The 25,912-nt window shown below is 35.8% G+C and overlaps 1 protein-coding gene across 2 annotated transcripts in view; it reads left to right on the forward strand.

Moving 5' to 3' along the window:
• The window catches only part of SEMA3C (semaphorin 3C), a 364,490-nt gene that overhangs the window by 227,863 nt on the left and 110,715 nt on the right, over positions 1 to 25,912 (forward strand). For both annotated transcript variants that reach the window (XM_053716519.1, XM_053716520.1), the window contains exons 11-12: positions 4,891 to 5,035; positions 14,823 to 15,045. In XM_053716519.1, the coding sequence (XP_053572494.1) occupies positions 4,891 to 5,035; positions 14,823 to 15,045 (368 nt within the window). The remainder of the gene's footprint in view (positions 1 to 4,890; positions 5,036 to 14,822; positions 15,046 to 25,912) is intronic.

Genomic DNA, 25,912 nt, shown 5'->3' on the forward strand with positions numbered 1-25,912 from the left:
AGTTGCAATTTTAAACAACTTTCTAATTTACTTCTATTATCTAATATGCGTCTTTCTCTAGATATACTTTGCTGAAAAGCATATCTAGATAGGCTCAGTAGCTGCTGATTGGTTGCTGCACATAGTTGCACATAGATGCATTGTGTGATTGGTTCACCCATGTGCATTGCTGTTTCTTCAATAAAGGATATCTACAGAATGAAGCAAATTAGATAATAGAAGTAAATTGGAATGATGATTAAAATTGTATTCTCTACTTAAATCATGATAGAAAATGTTTGGGTTTAGTGTCCCTTTAAATACAGTACACTTACATAATAATAAAGGGACAATGCACTAGCACTTACTCTGAATTTTAAATTATCAGTAAATTTTTTCAGAGAAATTTTAAAGATTACTTCCATTTCCCTGCCTATTGTATCATGTGACAGCCATCAGCCAATTACAAACTCATATACGGTTACATAGTAAATTATTGCACATGCTCAGTAGGTGCTAGTGCCTCAGTGCTTATATAAAGAAAGAGAACAAATTGATAATGGAATTAAATTGGAAAGTTGTTTAAAGTTGTTTAAAATTGCATGCTCTATCTGAATCAGAATTTTAATTTTTACTTTACTGTCCCTTTAAATATAAAACCTCATATGAACACTCCTTTAGCTAAATCTAGTCATCACCCAGACATTGTTGCCCCAGGTTTAAGTTGGACAAACCTGATACAGAAGCTTTTGCTAGACATTTATATGTAGTGACAATTATATGTAAAAAGCCAATTCTCAACAACCCACCATGTGACTTTAGACTGTATTTGTTAGAGCTTAGCATTCTGTACCTTGATATGCAGAAAGGGCAAGTCTAGTGCAAAATATATCACTTGTAGACATCTCTTTAAGTATTTTGTTTGTTAGGATAGTTTCTGGCTTTTCCAGTGTAAGACTTGGAAGTTATATTATTATTATTATTTTTTTCCCCCTCAAAAATGCAGAAATGGAGTTGCTTATAGCAACAGTTCCTCTATTGTACAACATATAAAGCATTACATTTACAAACTGTGTGTGTTCTCAGCAAGTCTAAGCATTCACTAAAGGGTGTCTTGCATTGAACTTGCCTTGCAGTGCTAGGTCTAGTTACTGTTAGATAAATAGTGTACAAGAGAAATATGTTTGTTATTCATTTGTAGAAAGCATTTTTTTTTTTTAAAAAACTATTAATTTTGTCTGAAATACATTTGTTAACTAAACCAGCTAATGAAAAATACAAAATCTGTTCATTAGTCTATTTAGTTTTCTCATTTAGGGCTTGGCTGCGAGTGGCACGCTAACTGTTAAGCACAAAAGTTAAGGGGTTTGTAGGAAGTAACATGCGTATCACAAGTTGAAAGTAAAAGCATTCGCTTGAGCACTATTGAATTTAACGCATGTCAGGTTAGCACGAGCCCTGGTTAACTGTTACGCAAGACAAAAAAAGTTGCACAAAACACATTAAAAATAAATTTAAAAGTACAGTTACACTAATAATATAACACTGTAATTTAATAAAAATTATTTAAAAAAAATTGTATAAAAAGTTATAAGAGCTCAAAGATATGAGGTCTCAGGTGTTAGAGGAAAAAAGGACTGCAAAGGGCTTTTTTTTTTTTTTTTTTTTTTTTAAATTCTATTGGGCCCATACTCAGAAGCAGCTGGCTTTGCTCTCACAGGGTTAGATACCTGTTCTATTCCCTGTGGAAAAGGAATGGTGTGTGGGTTAAGCAGGAGTAAGAAGGCTGTATACACTCTGACCACAGGTAATGGTGACCTCTCTAACCTACCTCTGGTAGTGATGATGTCTAACCCCTGGTGCTAATGCTAGCATGCCTTCAGTTTTATACAATGAGCAGTGCTAATACCAGGGTAACAAACAGTGTAACGAACAGTGGCAGCCGCAGACTGCCAGCTAATGTGCTTGCCATCCCCAGGACCCCATACAATGAGTTACAGATGCCCATATATGATGTAGTGTGTGTCTATCTGTATCAATAACTGTGTGTGTGTATCTGTATGTATAAGTTTATGCTATGTAGTGTGTGTGTCTGCATGTATAAATGTAAGCTATGTAGTGTGTGTATGTGTATCTGCATGTATAAGTGTGTATCTGCATGTATAAGTGTGTATCTGCATGTATAAGTGTGTATCTGCATGTATAAGTGTGTATCTGTATGTATAAGTGTGTATCTGCATGTATAAGTGTGTATCTGTATGTATAAGTTTATGCTATGTAGTGTGTGTATGTCTGCATGTATAAATGTAAGCTATGTAGTGTGTGTATGTGTATCTGCATGTATAAGTGTGTATCTGCATGTATAAGTGTGTATCTGCATGTATAAGTGTGTATCTGTATGTATAAGTTTATGCTATGTAGTGTGTGTATGTCTGCATGTATAAATGTAAGCTATGCAGTGTGTATGTGTATCTGCATGTATAAGTGTGTATCTGCATGTATAAGTGTATGCTATGTAGTGTGTGTGTGTCTGCATGTATAAGTGTATACTATGTAGTGTCTGTGTATCTGCATGTATAAGTGTATGCTATGTAGTGTGTGTGTCTGCCTGTATAAGTGTATGCTATGTAGTGTCTGTGTATCTGCATGTATAAGTGTATACTATGTAGTGTCTGTGTATCTGCATGTATAAGTGTATGCTATGTAATGTGTGTGTGTCTGCCTGTATAAGTGTATACTATGTAGTGTGTGTGTATATTCATGTGTAAGTGTATGCTATGTTGTGTGTGTATCTTCATGTGTAAGTGTATGCTATGTAGTGTGTGTGTATCTGCATGTATAAGTGTATGCTATGTAGTGTGTGTGTGTATCTGCATGTGTAAGTGTATGCTATGTAGTGTGTGTGTGTGTGTGTATCTGCATGTATAAGTGTATACTATGTAGTGTGTGTGTATCTGCATGTATAAGTGTATGCTATGTAGTGTTTGTGTGCATCTGCATGTATAAGTGTATACTATGTAGTGTGCTACTGTGCTTTTTTGCTGACTTTAAAGGCCAGAATTTAGAATATTAATGGGGAATGCAGAGAGCAGTTTTAAAGAATTTATTATTAAAGGACCAGTCAACACATTAGATTTGCATAATCAACAAATGCAAGATAGCAAGACAATGCAATAGCACTTAGTCTGAACTTCAAATGAGTAGTAGATTTTTTTATAACAAATTTCAAAGTTATGTATATTTCCACTCCCCTTGTACCATGTGATAGCAATCAGCCAATCACAAATGCATATACGTATAGTCTGTGAATTCTTGCACATGCTCAGTAGGATCTGGTGACTCAAAAATTGTAAATATAAAAGACTGTGCACATTTTTTTTAATGGAAGTAAATTGGAAAGTTGTTTAAAATTACATGCTGTATCTGCATCATGACAATTTAATTTAACCTGAGTGTCCCTTTAAATGTCCAATTAAGATAAAAATATTTAGCATTGTCTGTGCAAAGGATAATTAAATACATAGCTCACATAGCCATACCAATGGTTCGAGCTTGTGTTTGATTTGCTGCCTAAGTGTATTAAAATCTATGAATTTATTAATTTTTTTATTTATATTACTTTGGTCTTAAGATTTTTTTTAAGCCCCGCCCACATCATTTTTTTTTTTTGCGGGGGGGGGTCCCTCTTTTGAATTTTGAAATGTTGGGAGGTATGATACACACATATAGATATATACGTCTAAAGATACATATGTATGTGTGTGTATATATCAAAATAACAAGAGTATAGCATTGAGCAATGATACTTTTTTATTGGACTAACTATACATTTATAAGATGACAAGCTTTCGGAAGAATGTCTTCCTGTTTCAAGTCTGAAGCAATCAACATGACTATATATATATATTTATATGTGTGTACATGTGTGTTTGTATTTATAGGTTTATATATGTATTTTCATAAATATATACACATATTAAACACATAAATACATATGAGTACATATATAGACATATATATATATAAGTGCATTTGAGCCCTTTGTGGTCAAGTAGCTGAAAACATGAAAAATCCTATTTATGCAATATTCATATTTATTAAAGTGTTTAACTGTGTATTTACTGTAAATATATCACATTCCAATGTTCTACACACAGGGGAATATTTTTCTAGGTATTACTCAATAGATATTCATATATATATATATATATATATATATATATATATATATATATATCCGTATATATCTGTACCTATATATAATCATGCATATATATAGGTTTAGATATATATTGTATCAAAATATTATTATTATTATTTATTTGTAAAGCGCCAACAGATTCTGCAGAGCTAATTCCATCAGATATATGTAGAAATATGTATTTATGAATAAATAGAACATATTCTATATATATGTGAAGAACATTGAAATGTGAAATATTCATATCGAGTTAGCGCACATGGGAATATGTGATCGGGTTTGCGTGAGAGTGGGGTTTGTTTTCCATCATTTTTTTTTTCTCTGTTAACTTCTATGGGGAAAACGTGAACTCGCACGCGCTATTCTAAGTTCGGCTTTTTGCTCTCGAGCAAAAACAGTTTACTTTCAACTCATAATACGAGCGCAACCTGACAAGCGCAAAACGCTTACTTCTAGTGCAATTAACGTTCAAGTGGGAGCGTTAATTAGTGCTCCACTTGTAATCTGGCCCTTAATCAGAAAAAAACTGAATACAGTCAAAAAGTAATGTGGTTTAATTATCATTATAGAAAAATGGTTTATTGTTATTAATATTTGAAATAATTGATTTCAATATTACAGTTAGCATTTTATTAAATAAATCAGGTTAAAGAGTAATTTAAGAGAGCAATCAAATAATATTTTTTTCTTGTTGTTGTTTTATTTTTCAGCTCAGTATTTAAAGGATCGGCAGTTTGCGTTTACCATATGTCAGACATTCAGACTGCATTTAATGGACCCTTTGCACACAAGGAGGGCCCTAATCACTTGCTGATCCCATACCTAGGCAGAATCCCATACCCAAGACCTGGAACAGTAAGTTGTTATTAGGACATATCAATGCTGGATAAAATGATGTATTCATATCCCATACCTGATTATGGAAAACAGTTACACTAATTTCAGAGAAGTTGGGGTGCCAAGTGTTTAAACAAATAATAAAAAAATAATAGTTACACTATTGTAAGGATGTTAGGGTTAGGGTGTGTGAAACTCGGAATGCAGGAACAGATACACAGAACAATGAAAGTCTTTTTGAAAGCTTTACTAATAGATGAGAAAAAGAACAGTTGGTAGTTCAGATTGAAGATTACAGAAACAGCAAGTTTAAACATTGGCCCAATGCAGAATACTAGAGTTCAGAATACAAAGTTCAGAATAAAGTAGTTTGTAGTAAAACAAGCCCAATTGGCACTGGTGCTTTAATTTAACTGTTAAGGGTGAGGTTGTCACAGAATACCTGGTAGTTACAGCAGGCTTAGCTAGTGAGAGGAAAGCAGACACAGGATTCTCAGCAACCACACGATACCCTGCGGTTACTGTTAGTGAGACTGTCACAGGATAGCAGATAGATACAGCAGGCACAGCTAGTGAGAGGAAAGCAGACACAGATTTCTCAGCAGACACAGGATACCCGGCGGGTTCTGTTGGTGAGACTGTCACACAATACTAGATAAGTACAGCAGGTACAGATGGGTTTTAGGAAGGCTGTCACTGGTATGGTATACACAGGTTTCTCAGCAGGCACAGGATACCCAGCGGGTACAGTTGGTGAGACTGTCACACAATACTAGATAAGTACAGCAGGCACAGATGGGTTTGAGGTAGGTTGTCACTGGTATGGTAGACACAGATTTTTCAGCAGGCATAGGATACCCAGCGGGTACTGTTGGTGAGACTGTCACGGGATACCAGATAAGTACAACAGGCACAGATGGTTTTGAGGAAGGCTGTCACTGGTATGATAGACACAGGTTTCTCAGCAGACATAGGATACCCAGTGGGTACTGTTGGTGAGACTGTCACAGGACACTAGATAGATACAGCAGGCACAACTGGTTTGAGTAAGGCTGTCACTGGTATGGTCACTGGCATGGTAGACACAGGATTCTCAGCAGACATAGGATACCCAGCGGGTACTGTTGGTGAGACTGTCACAGGACACTAGATACGTACAGCAGGCACAGATGGGTTTGAGGAAGGCTGTCACTTGTATGGTAGACGCAGGATTCTCAGCAAGCACACGATACCCAGCGGGTACTGTTGGTGAGACTGTCATGGGATACAAGTACAGCTTTAAGAAGAAGATGAGGAGTATACACAGGTATCAAGCAAGGCTGCTTGGCTTTCAGGAACCAGGTGGGCATACACAGGTGCAATTACTGATTGGAGTGTCATGATCATAGCACTTACGAACTGAAAAATAAAAAAATAACTGATAATCTGGGTGCTGGACAGGCAGAGACAGGAGCACTACAGCTTCATGGCTGCCACCCTGTAGGGATTGGTTGTGCGAGTGGAGAGCACAGACTGAAGGTTACACTCTACTAGTGGCAAGTGAGAGGCACCTTCACTATTATGTATGGAGAGGATGGTCAGACTTCCAACAAGTGTGGGTAGGTGATCAGAGGTTGATGAAAGAACGGGGCAAATATACACTTAAAACTAGTAACAAGACAGCTGGGACACGTGCACACGCGGGAAATCAACATGAAAAAGTGCATGTGTCGGAAGGTGCATACTCCCCATTTGTACAGAGAACCCAGGTTCCACATTGTGATTTGGTTATGCCAATTTGGGTTTGGAAAGGGGCTGATTTTCTTTTGAAGAAAGCGGCAAAACTACTACAAACTTAAAGGGACATGAAACACAATTTTTTTTCTTTCATGATAGAGAATACCATTTTAAAGTTCTACAATTTACTATTATCAAATGTGCTTTGTTTTCATGTTATTCTCTGTTGAAGAGATATCTAGATAGATAGCGTGCACATGTCTGGAGCACTACATAACAGGAAATGGTGTTGCCATCTAGTGCTCTTGTTAATGAATAATTGTTGAAAAACTGCTGACATAGAGTACTGCAGACACGTGCACACTCATAAACATCTTAACTTCCTGCTTTTCATCAAAGGGTAACAAGAAAACAAAGATAATTTTATAGTAGAAGTAAATTGGAAAGTTGTATACAATGGTTTGTTCTATCTGGATCATGAAAGAAAATATTTTGGTTTTGTGTCCTTTTAATACAGAAGGATTTTGAACATTGTTTCATTATATATTGATCTAGGGAATGAATGAAAAATGAATTTAGCTTTTTATATCCCTTTAACAAAAAACAAGACAATGTACCATTTGGATATTTGCCTGCTCGTTCCTATAGATATTATCTAAAATGATGAGCAATGCATTATAAGTTAGCAGAAAGAATGTTCATCTTGCAGTTTCATTAGAATAACAAAAACAGGGCAGCACAATTTAGTTGTATTTGTTGGTTCTGCACATTTTTCTGTAAATTGCTTGGGCCTGTTATAGCTGGTAGCGAAGGAAATAGATGATGCAGCCAACAACTGAACAAGTCAGTGAAAAATGTTTACGTCAGCCATGATTTATTATGCCCATACTTCATATAATGATATATTATTGTACTTGTACTTGTACAGTTTCAAATTCAAAAAAAATCTTTAAAATTTGAGTTTTTCTATTTTTGTTTCCTAATTTTCTAATTTGTGTTTGACAAAGATTTAGTAACATAATTACTTCCTGTTTCAATATATTTTCAACTGCCTTCTCCTCTCTTTTCTCATTAACACAACCTACATATAGGTCCTGCTTCGGATACTTAATGAAATTCCCTTCATTGCTTTCTTGGATATTAAAGTTGTTTTTTAATTTGTTATTTAAAAGAAGCATTTTAACATGTTTTACAGTTGTCTCTAGTTTTTGGCTTTAAAGCAACATAAAGGTGCAAAAAGAAAATGCTGTTAAAATGTTTAATTATTGCACTATTGCTTTTATATGACTATTTGTCTAAGCTGTGCAGAAGGGGTTAAACACATAATTAAAGTCAGCTCCAGAGCAGCAATGCACTAATGGGACCCGACTGAACACATCTGGAAGGGTTGGGGTTATGAGCAGAGTGTCAGGGTTGCGGGAAGTCTATGGGCATGTCTGGGGTGTCTGTGGGAGTGACTGGTTGATCAGTGGCTGTGTATGGTGAAGCTTGATCGGGACATTGAAACTGGGACACTGAGGGACAGCAGGTGTGAAGCTTGTCATACCTGCCAACCTATGATACTCCCATAGGATGCAGAACAGTTGGGGGAGTGCATTGCTGACCCTGAGGCTACCTAGGTATGCTTCTCACTGAGGATATAAATCAAATTAGGTGAATTAGATCAAATAAATACATTGAAAAGCCTCTTTAAATTGTGCACTCTGTCTGAGCCACAGTTGTTTAATCTTCATTTTCATGTCCCTTTAACATATCAAAATAAAAATCTTTAAAGTGATGGTAAATCCGAGCATTTAACAAAAGCTAGGATTCGCCATCACTAAAAATAAACTGTAGTTTAATTCATCACTTACTAAAAAAGGGTGCTAAACTCATGCTTTCTGTGCAGCGACAGCACTTTTCTTCAATGAGGTGATGTTTCCACTTCTAAACCAATAACCGTGCTTCTCAACTGACATCGTAGCACAGCTATTGGTTTAGAGGTGGAAACATCACCTCATTGGTAAAGAGCGCTGTGCTGTCTGTGGCCGGAGCTGCTGACTTTAGCGTGCTGCCGCAGCACAACCAGGGTGAGTTTAGCACCCTTTTTTTTAGTAAATGATGAGTTAAACTACAGTTTATTTTTAGTCATGGTAAATCCTAGTGTTTTTTTAAACGCTCGGATTTACCATCACTTGAAGATAAATGTTTTTTTTAAATTATTTTATTAAACCATTTCACAAGACATAAGAGAGAGAATTACATATATTTCATGTCTATAAAACAGATGACAAATTATGATGTGTTATTACAGAAACAATAAGTAAATACATATAAACCACCGAAAAATAAGAGTAAGCCACGTCTTCCAAGATTTCAAAGTTTCCAACACAAGTACAGGGCAATTCCTGTATATGTTATCCCAATATCTTTTGGTACTATCATGCTTGTGAACCATACAATTTTTCTTTTATCCCCCCAGAAACATAAAATAGACAACAAACAAACAAACAAACAAACAAAAAAACACAACATAACCATAAATAATAAATAAATCACTCCATCCCTCTATAACATTACTCGCTTTAACACAGTCTTCAAATTATTATGTTACTGATGAAGCTGGTATCCAGGAAAGAGGAAACAGCCCAGTTTTGGCAGCTGATATAAATGGTTTGGTGTTGAATAATGGAGATAATAACTGTTGTGAATCACCAATGTTTGAGCTCTGATCAATGGTAACCATTTATCCAAAAATTCCTGAGTCTTATTATCATTTAATAAATTAATATTCTGAATCTCAAACATAATATGTTGTAGAAGGGTATTTATAAAACTGGTAAAGCTAGGTGGGGAAGTATCCTTCCACTTCTTCAATATCATGTATCGCATTATCATTGTACAATAGGTATGGTAGTAGTTCGGTCTAATAATTGCAGAATCCGTCAGAAAAAAATATATCTATCATTAATCTTGAAATGATCAGAAAAAAAGTTTGTTGTACCAAAAAGTAAATTTGGAGCATAATTGTGATATTTTTGGACATTTCCAGAATATATGTAGAATATCTGCTTTATCTAAATGGCATTTAGAACAGTAAAAATCATTATTTGGAAAGAATTTTGCCAATTTAGAGGGAGAGAAATATACATTGTGAATCAGTTTGACGTGTGATTCTTTCCAACCAATGGGAATTGTAAGTTTTTGCATTAACATAAAACTGTGTCTAATATTAATAGAGTTTACTGCTGGGAAATGCAATACACAGAAATATTGAATTTTATTTAAATATAACTGACCCTGTTTAGAAAGCAAAATATCATACAATAACGATATAGAACATTTGCCTACAGAGAATTTCCTAATGGATAGATTGATCTCGGCCCATCGACACAGTAGCTCAATTTTCCAACTTTTAGAATTAATAAAATGACGTATCTGAAAATATGCGAACAAGTCATTACTAGAAATTTGGAACCTGCGAATAAGGTTATTAAAGGATAGTAAGTATCCGGTAGAAGAGAACAATTGATGCAGGTATATCCACCCCTTTTGGGACCATGATTTAAAAACTGCTTGTTGGATTCCTGATATAAATTCTGGTTTCCCACATATTGGAAGAAGGGAAGAGCATTTAAAATCTATTCCCAGATTGAGGAAAATCTTCTGCCATGCAATGATAACATTCTTAAAAGTTATTAAATTTGTTAGAATACTAGGGAGATTCCCTATTGAACAATGCAAAATCGCCTTGAGAGAAAATGGTAAGATTATTTCTGTTTCAAGTTCATTAGAGGTGAATTTATTAAGATTTGTTAGCCAGTCCATGGCAGGAAGATAAATGTTTTTAAAGCAAGAACAACTTTAACATGTTTAAATAGTGCTTTTTACACGTATGATAGAAATCTTCTGCATACTTACTGATTCTTTAGTTTGAGGTTTTTTTTCAATATTTTGTATCAAATTCTTCTTTTAAATAAAGTTTAGAGAAGCCGGATGTATACCTGCTTAGCTTCAACTGCATGCATAACTAAAATGCTGATATACTACCATCATGTGAAATATATATATACACAAAGTAGAAAAAGGGCAAGTATAAAACCAAATCCTTTATTCTTCTTCACAAAAGTTAAAAGTTTCCAGGAGGGTCCAAATACATGTTAGAAAGGCATCACAGGCAAACTGAAGGCTAACATGTTTCGGCTAAAATGCCGTAATCATAGCTAATTCAGTATACCTGTGGTGCCTATTTACAAGCAAACCTTAAAGATAATTTGTTAACAAATGTACCAATGCCTGTGTAGTGCTACAACCATGTGAGGAATTAACCCTTAGCTAAGATTCCATCATATTATCAACACATCAGTTTGATAAAAACAGATACAGATAATCGATATATATAGAACAGAGTTAACATATAAAGATATCAATTTCAAATATCCATGCACTAGGAGTATATACAATCTGTGGTATTATATAACAAAATATCAATTTCAAATATCCATGCACTAGGAATATATACAGTCTGTGATATTATATTATAATTATTTATTTTTATAATCTTGACACTGCAGAGTTGGTTTCAACTGCACTAGTATATACATTATTTATTGCACAAGTAAGCATCGTCCTAAAGACTTTTCTAACCGTTCACCATACTGTTCAGCGAATTCTCTTTTGTAATTGTGTGTGTGTGTATATATATATATATATATATATATATATATATATATATATATACAGTATATATATATAGATATATATATATATATATATATATATAGCACCCTCATATAGTGATTTGTCTATTCTTCAGTCAATGTTAGTTAGCAACAGTGCACTATTTGCCTTAAATGTAGAGCCCAATCTAAAGGTCTATGGGCTGGCGATATTATTAAAGAATGCTCACCAGTCCTTCTATTTCCCTAGTGTAATGATCTAAAGCCACTTTTTACCCTAAAAACATGGTGTCTCGCTGATGGACGTATACTGCATTTTTGTATGGGGAGGAGATGTGGACATTACAAAAGTGTATAATAAAAATTTTATAATAATAATTGAACCATTCATAAAAAAAAAAAAATCAGGAAAAATAATTATTTAAATTCTTCACCAAAAATTGTTTTTTGATCAAAAACTTAAAATTTGTATTGTAATTACAGAGGAATAAATCATATTAAATATGCACTGAGTAAATCATAATTTAAGCACACTGGATATGCAATAAACACACAGAAATGTGTGCTTATAAGTGAAAAATACAAATTGCAATTGTTGTTTTTTCGTAAAATGGACTGAACATGGGCATTCCATGGGCGTATTTGAAAATTCTCTCTCTAATCCCAGCGTAATTTTGTAAAGATTTTGCACTACAGATCTCAGTCTTTTCTTGCAAACTAAAAGGTGTCGAGGTTTTCTCAAAACACTCAAAATACTTATAAACCTAATAGACAAACACATGCATACAAAAATATAGGCGATTGTAAGGTGCTATACGCAGAAAGCACCGTAATGTAATTTATATTGGCTGCAATATTTAAAATTTAAAGTTCACTAACTTTGCTCTACAGAGTGAAGTGTCTCTTTCCAGTGAGCTCCATTACTTTCAATAGGAGACATCTTGCCACTTGGAGGGACCGCCCCTTTTTATGATAATTACACCAGGGCAGGTTTAGATCATTGGGCCCTAAATAATAACCAATGAAGCCATAACCATACCCAACCAGTAAAACACGAGTATCTCTATTATATGTAGTGGAGATCTAGACCAGCTTTGGGAGTCTCTTACAGCAATTTTCTACTTTATAAAAGTCCCAGATTGTCGAGAATTGTCTAACCAAGACCAGACCTCTCCCTACCCAAAGTCAGCCCATGATTTATCACAATTACACTCTGGATCTCCCTGCCTCAGCTAACAGCCTCCTTATTCTGTATATTATCCAGAATATGTTGGGACGTATGCATAAGCCCCAGACCATTAACCCCAATTGTAATCTCCAACACCACAATTAACTGGGACATTGTAAATTAAAAAAAAATACCATTTGTATTGCCATGCAATATTACTTAATGCAAAGTAAAAAATAATTTAAAGGTCTTGTTAATAATTAATAGATGCTATTTTCTTTCATAGACGACAAGAAAGCAATACACTGAAAGCCATAAGAGCTCTGTAATTTTATCATTCTTATTAACAAATATGGCCAACATCCTACTCACATGAAAATGTAATCGCAACTCAACAGAAGCATATTAAGCAAACATTTTGTTAGGAATACAGCTGCTATTCTCGAAAAGACCACACATGTATTAATATTTTTTTCTGACTAGAACTGCAAAGCTATAGTTCTTTTGTTATCTACAGTATTTTATCTGGCGTTTTTGGAAGACCAGTATGTTGAAAATAAAACAGTTGCAAAAATAATTATTCTGGCAAATTCATTTTAAGATATGACAAAATTGTTAGCAGCGCCAAATGCCTGTGATTATTATATTATTTCTGTATAGGTGGTGGGATCAGCTACGGACATAAGCTTTCTAGTATTCCTTATCCTTACAATATACTAAGGGAAAAAATACTGCATGATGTACAGACCTAACAATATTGAAATTGATTCATAGCCTTCACTAATTTGCATATGGAATGACATCACAGGAAGTGACATCACAAAAGCAAAATATTTGAAAGCAAATTGAGTGTGTGTGTGGAGTGAACATAGAAACATGCATAGTAGATGAGGTTGAAGGAAAACAGAAGTCCATTGAGTTCAACCTATACAGATCTTACCTGATTTATAATGAAGAACCTACCAATTGACCTTAAAGAACCTTGATCAACTTCCAGACAAATTCAAGCTGACCTTCAGGCACAGGGTACAAATGTGTCAGCTCGCACTATACATCACCATCTGAATGAAAAGGGATGCTATGGTAAGAGACCCAGGAGAACCCCACTGCTGACACAGAAACATAAAAAAGCCAGATTGGAGTTTACCAAAACTTACCTGAGAAAGCCAAAATCCTTTTGGGAAAATGTGCTGTGGACAGACAAAAAAAAATTACAGTTTTTTTGTAAAGCTCATCATTCTACTGTTTTCAGAAAAAGAAATGAGGCTTTTAAAGAAAAGAATACAGTCCCTACAGGCAAACATGGTGGGGGCTCACTGATGTTTTGGGTTGCTTTGCTGCTTCAGGCACTTGATGTCTGGACTGTGTGCATGGCATTATGAAATCTGAAGACTACCAAAGAGTTCTGTGGTGTCATGTAGGGCCCAATATCAGAAAGTAGGGTCTACGTCAGAGGTCATGGGTCTTACAGCAGGACAAAGACCCAAAGTACATGTCAAAAAGTACCCAGAAATGGTTTAAGACAAAGTGCTGGAGAGTACTGAACTGGCTAGCAATGAGTCCAGATCTCAATCCCATAGAGCAGCTGTGGAGAGATCTTAAAACAACAGTTGGGAAAAGGAACCCTTCCAATCTGAGAGACCTGGAGCGGTTGGCAAAAGAAGAGTGGTCCAAAATTCCAGTAGAGAGGTGTAAGAAACTAATTGATGGTTACAGGAAGCAATTGGTTTCAGTTATTTTTTCCAAGGGGTGTGCTACCAAATATAGAGGGTGCCAATATTTTTGTCCAGTCCGTTTTTGGAGTTTTGCAAGAGATGTGTCAGATTTGGCTTTTTTTCTCCACTTTTTGTGTCATACCAATACAAATAAAAGAAATAAACATGAGAATGCCTAAACATTTGTAATTGCAACAATTTTCTGGGAAAAGTGGTGCATTATCTGACAGAAATGCAGGGGTGCCAATATTTTTGCCATGACTGTATATATATATATTTTTTACATGGTACATGTGTAGGGAGCCAATTTGATTTTTGAATGCTGAAAACTGTGTTTTTTCCATTTAGTTCCCCTCCCCCAGGGGCTCAACTGCATGCGGCAGTATCCAGAAAACTGACACTGCAACATTTTACATATTAATTGGTTCATTTTATATATTCCTGTTTTTCTACACAGTACGTAATTCCTAATTTATGATACGCATAGTTAAAGAAACAAAATTGACCTCATTTAAGTTTAAAATGCTTTGTTTTTTATCTTGTTGCAGTGCCCTGGAGGAGCCTTTACTCCAACAGTGCTAACAACTAAGGAGTTCCCAGACGATGTTATTACCTTCATCAGGAATCATCCACTTATGTTTAACTCTATATATCCGATACACAAGAGACCACTTTTAATAAGGACTGGGACAGACTACAAGTATACAAAGATAGCTGTGGACCGTGTGAATGCAGCAGATGGCAAATACCATGTCTTGTTCCTTGGAACAGGTGAGTTAATACAAATACAGCACTTTTTTATCAGAATATATTTTTATTCCAACGTGACAAAAAACAAGTTACAGTTTGAGCAAATACATTTTTAAACATGTGCCTTTTAAAGGGATACTAAACCCAAATATTTTTCTTTCATGACTCTGATAGAGCATGCAGTTTTAAGCAACTTTCTATTTTACTCTTATTATCAATTTTTATTTGTTCTCTTGGTATCTTTATTTGAAAAGTAGGAATGAAAGCTTAGAAGCCGGCACAATTTAGGTTCAGCACCTGGGTAGTGCTTGCTGATTGGTGGCAAAAACACATTTTTTTATTGCACTTGTTTTAATCTGTGGACAACATGGCTAGTCACTGTCATAAAGTTAGTATAACATGCATTGTTTTGTACTTATCAGATAAAGCCATTTAGGAAGCTATATGTAGAAGGGTTAGCCTTAAGAAGTCTGCAGGGGGCATTTGAAGAAGCAAAATTACATGAAAAGGGGCAAAATAAATAATGGAAATATATTGCAAACTCATGAAAGAAAAAAACTGATTTCATGTCCCTTTAATGTATTAACGTTGAATTAGTACATTATTATTTAACGGGATAGGAAAATCAAAATTAAATTAGCATGATTCAGATACAGCACACTTTTATATGTACTTCTATTTTTAAATGTGCTTCATTCTCTTGGTATCCATTGTTGAAAAAGAATATGCACATATCCTACACTAGTGGGAGTTAGCTGCTGATTGGTGCCTGTACACATTTGTCTCTTGTGATTGGCTAACTAGATATGTTCATCTAGCTGCCAGTAGTGCAATGCTGTTCCTTCAGCAAAGGATAACAAGATACTGAAGCAAATTTGAGAAGTTAATTGGAAAGTTGATTAAAATTATATGTTCTATCCAATTCATGTTAGAAAATGTTGGGGTTCCTGTCCCTTTAATTGTGTATGTTTACTTCTATTTAATTGTCACTAATCGTCAAAACATTTTATTTTTCCGTTTGAAAACAATCTATTTTCATAAGTTTTCCTCCCCCAGTTCCTTGATAAAGGTGAAAGCTGTGAATTCCCTGTTACTCATGTTGCTAGTAAGTGACAGAACATATCATATGCCTATCTATAGACTATAACACGCTGCTCTTTGGCATCTTTTGATTCTCTTAGATATCAGGGGACAGGTGGGCAGCGAAGGAGCAGACCATAGCTTAACAGTTTTCAAAGACTTAAATACAAACCATATATGAAAATGACCAAAATTATCAGAACAGACAGGGTTTTTTAAAATGTGACCCTTTTATTTTAAATGTAACTACCTTATTTCATAGTTTTCACACTTTTTTCAACACAGACATTACAACAGGCCATGCCGCCTGACACATTATATGGCTGTCTCTGGATATTTAAAAGGGAGACTAAGACACTAAGATGAAGTATTACTGCACATGGACAACTATAATATCTACATTACCAGGGACCCTTCTTGCAAAAAGAAAAAGTGCTGTATTTGGTTCATGTCTTGAAGAAGAAAAACCATAGACTTGTGCACGGGTTTTGGCTGAATTTTTTGGAATAAGAATTCGGGGGAAGTTAGTTTCCCTGTATATTTGTCGCCAGTGCTATTCGGTATTTGTTTCATTTTATACAAAACGAATACTGAATATTTATTAAAGATTTACAATAGTTTTCATTAAACAAATATAAATGTTTGAAAGCTACAGGTGAAAAAGTACAATTACCTTTAGCGAGCTGGAGAGCCGCACTAACCCGCTTCCCTTTTTCACAGAGCCCCGGCCTATTAGTGTGGCGGCCCTTAGGCCCTACTGAATTTCATCAATATTTACTCGTTTTCTTTAAATTTTGGGTTGCATTCATTCCACAAAACCAATATCCCTGCTTTGTTAATGAATTAGCATGCCTAAAAACAGTCCGCTTTAAATTAAAATTTTACTGTACACATGAAGGGACATTGCAGTAAAAATGACATTTTCATAATATAGCAGACCCTAGAGTTTTTAAAATAAAACAAAAAAAACTCCAATTTACTTCTGTTGTTTTTGGTATCCTTTGTTGAAACTTAGCTCACTTGCAAGATAGCATACCTAGGTAGGCTCATGAGGGGGAACACATTTTGAGAAAAACACTGCTGCTATATAGAGTTTACGCACACGCCTTAGCCTACATCAATATGCTCTATTTGAAAGGAAACCTAGAGAATAAAGTATATTTGCTAATCGTATTAAACTGGAAAGTTTTTTTGTAATTATATTCTGTATCTGAAATCATGGGTTTTATGTCCCTTTAAAGATATAACAGTTTGGAGACAATTTGATGGTGCAGAGTAAAAAGTCCCAGTGGGTAGGAGCAGCCGGGAAGAAATATTAGATTGAGGAGAGGGGAATAGTAATGAGTGAAGGGTGGGTTGGTTGGGGGGTATTTGGAAAAATACAATTGGATTTAAGGTTGTTTATTTTTATTGGTTAGGGTCAATATTTTGAACTGTATTTTAAAGCATAGGAAAGCCAGGACTGGCAGAGTAAAGCTTTTCTTGTATATTAGCTCTGTAACCTGTTTGATCCATTTCCCTCAGAGAGTCTATAGCACATCCTACAGGATCCGAAACCCTAAATCTGCTACATACTACACAGTGATTGCTTGATCAGTACAGGAACTTATTTTTTTTGAGTTAGAATACCTAGGTAAGCTCATATGTGTGCACACATCTTGAAAACTGCAATTAAAACAGTTGCAAACACTGCTGCTATACACTGCATATATATATATATATATATATATATATATATATATATATATATACAGTATATATATATATATATATATATATATATACGTATATATGTGTGTGTGTGCATTCCTAAACTCACATCAATTTACTCTTTTTGAAAGAATACTTTTTCTTTTTTTCTTTTTTTAAACTGTATGCGATATTTAACTTATGAAAGTATAATTTTGACTTCCATATTCTTTTTATTTATTGTAATTGTTATCTACACTAAACTAAACTGCTAGGCATTTAAAGTAGTATCATTGTAACCAAATTCAACCCAATACTTTGAAAACATTCAAACAATTAATTAATTTGTTTTTACTTTTGTTTTCTGCATAAATATAATGTTTATCTTTGGATGGAAAGTGTCTGAATTAATTACATAAACAGAAAACATGTTGATTTATTTAAAAAAAAAAAAAAAAAGAAGGATTTAGCAAACAATTTCTGATGCCACTTTTCCTTTTCATATTCTTAAGACACACATCTTTCACATCTGCTTGCAGTGTGCTAATTTTTCATTTCTTTCCTAAAATGGATGTGTATTTTTGAATACATCAGAGAGTGGAAGTATCTCTGAAGTGTTGCCATATATTTGATCTTGCAAAAATTTGGTTAAATGATAATATGTTATCCAAATTTATTGTTAAGTACAGAGTAGAGTTGTTTACTGAACTTTAAAAAGAACAAACAGCTGATGTGTTACTTTAGTGTGAAAAAATTATACAGTATTTTTATGGAATATGCTTTAAAAATACTTTACAACACTTAAATGTCTGTGAAAGATCCATTTTATTTAATTTTGCTTTGGACATCGTTTTAATATAGTTTTTAATTTAGATATTTGTAGATAGTATTTGTTAAAGCTGATGTAGCAGCTACTTAAAAGGACATAAAACAAGTTGAGATAGAGACAAATTATAATATGTACTTATTTTATTATTTTACCTGCAAATTTATACGGCAGTGCCTCTCCATTAACCCTTTCTTTTAAGTTTCCAAATTGTACAGCTCTTACTCCCCCCACACATTTCCTTTAATGGCTGCATCTATATCTACCTTTATTTTGGTAGAATGCAGACGTGCACACTCATTATCTGCTAGAGCATGCCTTGAAGCAAATAAGCAGCTGTGAACTCAGTTGAAATTCAATGCCTGTGTTTCTGAAACTAATCACTGATAAGGGGGTGGATCAGACTACTCCAGACAGCATGGCTATGTAAGTAATTTTGCTTTTGCTCCAAATCCCCCCACATATTTTCTTCTATGGCTGTATCTATATCTACCTTTGCTTTGGTAGAATGCAGACGTGCACACTCATTATTTGCTGGAGCATGCCTAGAAGCAAATAAGCAGTTGTGAGTTCAGTAATTTTTAAACACTTTTCATTCCTAAAACATGGAGAGTCCACAACGTTATTCCAAGCAGGAGGAGGCAAAGAGCACCACAGCAACGCTGTTAAGTGTCACTCCCCTACCCATAATCCCCAGTCATTCTCTTTGCCTCTGTCAATGGAGGAGGTGAAGTTTGGTGTCTGAAGAAATGAATTCCTTTTTCAGGTACTTTTCCCTGTAAGCAAGGATTTGGGTTTAGCTAAGTCCACGTCAATCTCTTCAGTAGAGTAGTGGTGGCTTTTAGGCAGTTAGGAAGTTGTGAGGTAGTCCTTGCTTTGTTTCCTAACACATTGCTGCCCATGGTACAGAAAGCCAGAGTTGGTTCTTTCTAGGGGTGGACTGACAAGCCGGGCAAATCGGCCCTTGTCCGAGGGCCCGGCATCTAGGGGGTCCTCCGTTACTGCAAGATGAGGCATACAGCAAGTATTGTTTGTTTTTTTATTAAAATTTATTGTAATATATTTTATTACTGGGCTTGGCGGCTGGAAGATGGGGGTGGGTCTTACATTTGTGCAGTGGTGTCAGTGTGTGGGATCGTGTAAACTAGAAAGAGCCTTTAGAAAGTCCTAGCCTGGTATATACAGGCAGTCGGGAGTCTCTGCAGTGCTGCACCTGCAATATGTGGACCGGGTGTGAATGACTCCGGTCCACATATTAATGATCACCACACTAGCCAGACTCTAGCTCCTGCTCCACCCACCTAACGCGCCATGCGCACAGTGCTGCATACAATAATTTTAAGTGAGCAGCTAGAGGCGGCAGGAGCAGCATGTAGACACATGTAGTGGTGGCGTGGTGACTCAGTCAGGCTAAGGCAACGATCTGCAGACTGCACCATCTCCAGACGATCCATTCACAGAGCCAGTTCCTCCCAAATGAAATATGTTACTACAACCGGAGGGGCGGAAGCCGACTCACACAGCACCGTGTAGTAAGAGATTCTGTAGGAAGGTGCAGGCAAGTGGGAAGAGAAAGCCGTAACCAAACTCACTTGTTTAGATCAAGATGACAACATAATAAGTAAGAAACCTTACTAGTACTACATTCCATTTTGGAAATTAATGTTACGTTACACGACAGTGTACATAGTGATAGGAGACACTTGCTGAGTCTGTCTGGCACAGATACATGGAACAAGGGGTTAAACGTAAGACCTTGCCACAAGGGGACTAATCACAAGGTTTAGGTGTAAAAGGAATTAGTCTACAGAAGCCACTCACAGGGCCTGGGCTTACTGCTGCCCCTAATAGAAGTGACATATATAAAAGACTTATATATCATATGTACTACATCAGGGCCGTCTTTAATATTGATTGGACCCTGGGCAAAAAAATTCTTGGGCCCCCCTCCCCCACCCCATGCAATTTTGCTCTCCACCCCAACATCCCAAAAAACAACTAAATCCATTTTTTTTTATTATTAGCCCAGCGGTGGATCATCCACTGCTGGGCTAAATATTTAAAAAAAAAAAAAATTAAAAAAATTGCAATATGTGAAACTGGACCTAAGCAGAACTAATAAGTAAATAAATATATAAATTCCTCCACTGTGGATTCATTTAATATTCTTTTGAATGTGATTCTGGTGTGAGGTTAGCTTGTTAAAGAGATTTAGGGCAGCCAACAGGAGCAAAGCAAGGTAAAGGAGGAAGCATTGAGGTGCAGACAAATATAAGTTTACTGACTGGAACAGCAGAACTACTATGGGAAGCTGTAAAATCTGAGACAGAGAGAAAATAAAAACTATAAAAATAAACCTTAAATTAATGTGTGAAGTATCAGCATGACGCTTTACATCAGCCACACCAGCACATGTAGCTTCTTTGCTAGGAACAAGTTCCCTCTCACCCTGAACTAGACAATGCTGCATGGGGAGGCGCGTGTGTGCAGTCACTTATTCTTCCCACTGACACCTTTCTACAAAGCACTATTCCCCTAAGAAACTTCAGTTAGTTGATCTTAGGGCCACAGCAGAAAGAGCAGGGCTAAGGGGACCAGTAGACATGATGCTGTCTGTCCAAGGCTGCATGGATACAGTGTGAGATGAGTCACACAGCCTCAAGACTGAAGAGAGCAGTGTATGCAGCTGCACAGATGCTCAAATCCTCATGTGCCTGCCGTTCCAGCTTTCTGCTGTATGCGCCTACAGTCAGCCCTACCCAGAAACAATCCCCACCACCAGAGCAGTTACCTGGTAACAGTGGTAACCCCAGTAAGACCTTTTCTGATGCAGTGGGAAATGGCTGGATGCCGAGTTAGGGCTTTGCATTCAGTGCTGCACAGTGCACATCTAAAACAGCACATGGCACTAGCTTGGCATGTCACATGACACCGGCACGGTCTGGCACAGTTTTTAAAAAAAATATAAGCAGAGTAATTTTGACTGTGACAGTATTAGGACTGAATGTGTGTGTTCCCCATGTCACATCAGCAGTCTGTATGAACCATTAAAAAAAAAAAATTTTTTTTTTTTTTTTTTAGGACTCTTGGGCCCCTCAACACAGACTGGACCCATGGCAGCTGCCCCTTTTGCCCTGTGTTAAAGACGGTCCTGTACTACATATCAGTTATCAGTGGTAGTTTATGGAGGAGATAAGAATAAGTCTGGTTGTGATAAATATTATACAGATGAGTGAGAGAGACAGAAACTGGTGCAGCTCCTTACACAAATATAGTTTTAATTTGTTTAAAGTATAAGTTGTGATCTTATTTCAAAAATATCACAGGAAGAGAGCAATATTTACCTGCTGCAACATTATCCTTTAGATTAGAGATCAGTGCCCACTTTCTGGATCTACATTTTTCAGGCAGCCTTGTGCCCACTTGCTGGGGCTGAGGATCATAGATTGCTCTGTAGTATTTATTGAACTATGTAACACACTTTAGACCTTTATGGGAGATATGCCACAACAAAAGGGATTTTTATTGTGATTCCTTGCTTTTTATTTGTGTCACTCATATTTTTCTATATTGCTTGCTTAAAAACTAATTGTCCATCAGGAAGGAGTGGATGTTTTGGGGCACAAGTGTCTGTGTATGTATCTTATATGTGTTTGTGTTTTCTTTATAATTATGTGTGCACATATATCTGTGTGTGCAAGTGTCTGTGTGTCAGTTTGTGCATATATGCTTGAGTATCTGTGTATGTACATGTCTGTGTGAATGTGTTTATTTGTGTGTTTGTCCTCCAAAGTATGTTCAAGTTTGTGCTTGTGTGGGTGCCTGTGCATCTGTGTGTGAGTGTTTGCATGTGTGAGAGTCTGTGAATATGCACATATAGCAGTTCATTTTTTATTCCTGCAGGCAGACAGGTTTGCAAATAGTGATTTTGGCCGTCTGCAAGGGTAAAATTCTAGGAGCCAGTTACTCCCTGACTCTTGGGTTTGTTGAACCCTCTATTTAAAGGGATACTAAACCCAATTATTTTCTTTCATGACTCAGATAGAGCATGCAATTTTTATTTTTTTTTAATTATTCTTTATTAACCAACAGTAAGAGAAGAAATAAATGATATTGTACAATAGTATAGTCTTGACTTGTTTCAAGATCAAAGAGATAAATAAAGAAAACAAATAGCAAAAAATAAAAAAAATTCATCCACCTCTCTAGAAATTTAAAGGATTTCAACCTGGAGATATAGAGGAAAACCAAATAGTCAAAATATATTGAATGATCTTTAGCCCTCCATATTCTCCTGGAGGAATTTATATTTTGTCAAAGGATCAAGGCTAAAAAGTACCCTATTACTTTGTACCATTTTCTGTCGGGATTTTCTAGTTTTATATAGAAAAGAAAAAAGAAGGAAAAAGAGAGAAAGAGAAAAAAAAAAAAAGGAATACATAAAAAAAATGGAAAAAATAATAATTTTTAAATATCTCCACCTCTCGCTCAGCTCCCCCCATTCCCTCGGCTACCAAATGCCCAATAGCATTAAATCTGAGTTTTGAAAGGGAAAAATCATATATTCCTTTTCGTTTTCAGGGAGTGATTTAATATATACTATCCATTTGTTAAAAAATTTCCTTATGTCATCGTCATTATTTATGTCTGTATCCTTTTGTTCTAGTAGGCATTGCTTTTTTAAGCAATTCTGGATTTCAGACACGATGGGCACTGAGCGCATTTTCCATTTTTTGCAGATTAGATATCTAGTAGCTAAGATGGAAATAGATATTAATTTATCATTAGGGTGACCTTTAATCTGGTTGTCTTTACAAAATATAATTTGATGTGGGGTGAAAGTTACAGGAGGGATTTCCAACACCTTATTTAGCCAGTATTCTAACTTGCACCAGGTTTTTCTCACTTTTGGACAAAACCAAAACATATGTTCTATATTGGCTGCTAAAAGTGAACATTTGGGGCATTTATCAAAACCTGAGTTGTAAACCCTGCGACCCATCTCCGGAGTGAAGTATGCCCTATGAAGAATTTTGAAATGCGCTTCCCGCCAAGTGGCTGAAAGAGTTATTTTTTTCACTTTACTTATGGATTGTTGGATTGTTTTTGAATCAACCCAATTCCATCCCGATAAAGAGGACCATGTTGCAGCAAGTCTTGCTAAGTTCTGATTACCCCTGTTAGTTCCTAGGAGGTGATAGCACACTGATATAGACATCCGATTCACAGTCATGAGAGTAAGCCAATTTTCGATTTTACCAAGTTTCCAACACCACCCTGCCTCCCTAATTGCATCCAAAAGATAGTGCCTTATCTGCAGGTACGCAAAGAAGTCTTTATTAGATAAATTATATTCCCCTTTTAATTTTTCAAATGTTTTGATAGTTTTTTTATCATCATCTATCAAAAGGGTCAATTTATTAAGCCCATTCTTATGCCATCTATTGAAGACCTCAGATTGCAGACCAGGTTGAAACTTTGGGTTCCCTATCAGGGTAAGATAATTTGAGATCTCAGGATTAAAAGACAGAAGTTTTGAAATTTTCCACCAAGCCTTTATGGGGTTAGAGATAGATTTAAGTCTTTTAATTTCTGGGGGTAACTCTTTTGGAGAAGAATGCAAGAGTGCTAAGGGTAAATAGGGATCACAAATATTTAATTCAAGTTGGTTATTTAGAACATAGTCCTTAGACAAAATCCAGCCACTCGCTATTCGTGCTAGGGAGGTAAGATTATATGCTCTAATATCCGGGAGTGCCAAGCCTCCAAACTCTGATGGAAGAGAAAGTTTATTAAGAGAAATTCGCGCTTTTTTCCCTTGCCAAAGAAATTGACTGATTAAACTATTAATCAGCCTTACATCCCTCTCAAAGAGAATCACTGGAACATTCAGGAGTATATATAGCAGCTTGGGGAGAAGGATCATTTTAAACAATGCCACTCGGCCCGAGAGCGAGAGAGGTAGTGTATGCCAAATTCTCAGTTTTTCTTTAATTTGTCTAATGATAGGAGGTATATTAAGTTCATATAATTTATCAGGGTTCACCGGAATATTTATTCCTAAATATTTAAATGAATCTAAAATTCTTTTGAAGGGATTATCTATACATGAGTCTTTATCCTTACGGATCCAATAAATTTCTGACTTAGATGCATTTATTTTATATCCTGAAAAAGTGCCAAAGTGGTCAATTATATGCAAAAGTTTTGGAATATTAATTTTTGTGTTTGATATGTACAATAGCACATCGTCTGCGTATAGACCAATTTTGATCTCATAGTTTGAGATCTTTATTCCTTCTAGGCTTTGTCGTACCATAATTGCCAGAGGTTCAATAGCCACATTGAACAAGAGGGGGGAGAGAGGGCACCCCTGGCGAGTTCCCCTTTCCAGGGTTATCGATGAGGATACAGCACCGTTAATAATCAAGCGTGTAGCTGAACATTTATAAAGGTTCTCCACAAATTCAGGAAACTTGCCCTTGATTCCAAAATTGATCAGAGATGTATTGAGGTGCTTAAAAGTAACGGAGTCAAACGCTTTTTCTGCATCAATAGAAAGAATAGCCATGTCTGATCCTCCATACCTCTCCTCTATCCCCCCTCCCGTCTGAGATGCCCTTTCAAAGTGTTCCAAGGTAAGAATTACTTCTCTTATTTTTGCCGAGGAGTTCCGACCATTCATAAAACCAGCTTGGTCCGGGTGGATCACCTGTGGTAATATTTGCTGAAGTCTAAGTGCTAAGATAGAGGTAAGGATCTTATAGTCAGAATTAAGTAAGGCTATTGGCCTATAAGATTCTTTAAGCCTTGGATCCTTCCCTTCCTTAAGAATCAGAGTCGTATGTGAAGCCGAAAATGCAGGTGAAACTGGTTTACCATTCATATAATAATTATTATATAGATTTATTAAATATGGAGAGATTTCTGAAGATAATATTTTGTAGAATTCACTAGGTAAGCCATCCGGACCCGCTGCCTTATTAGTAGAAAGACCTGAAATTACCTCGGATAGTTCTTGCTCTGATATAGGGGAATTAAGGCTACTGATATCATCCTCCGCCAATATGGGAGTTTTGATCTTGTTCCAAAACTCTGCTGCCTTATCATGATCATATCCTTTACAGGAATATAGATCCTGATAATATTTCACCAGAATGGATGTAATTTTATCTGGGTTTAAGATTTGCTCACCCTTCTCTAGAATTTCTTCTATGTAAGATTGCTTTTTCTCATTGTTAACCATTCTGGCCAACATCTTTCCAGACTTGTTTCCAAATCTGTAGAGTTTGG

Source organism: Bombina bombina, chromosome 6 (assembly GCF_027579735.1).
Source record: "Bombina bombina isolate aBomBom1 chromosome 6, aBomBom1.pri, whole genome shotgun sequence".
In the NCBI taxonomy this organism is placed as follows: Eukaryota; Metazoa; Chordata; class Amphibia; order Anura; family Bombinatoridae; genus Bombina; species Bombina bombina.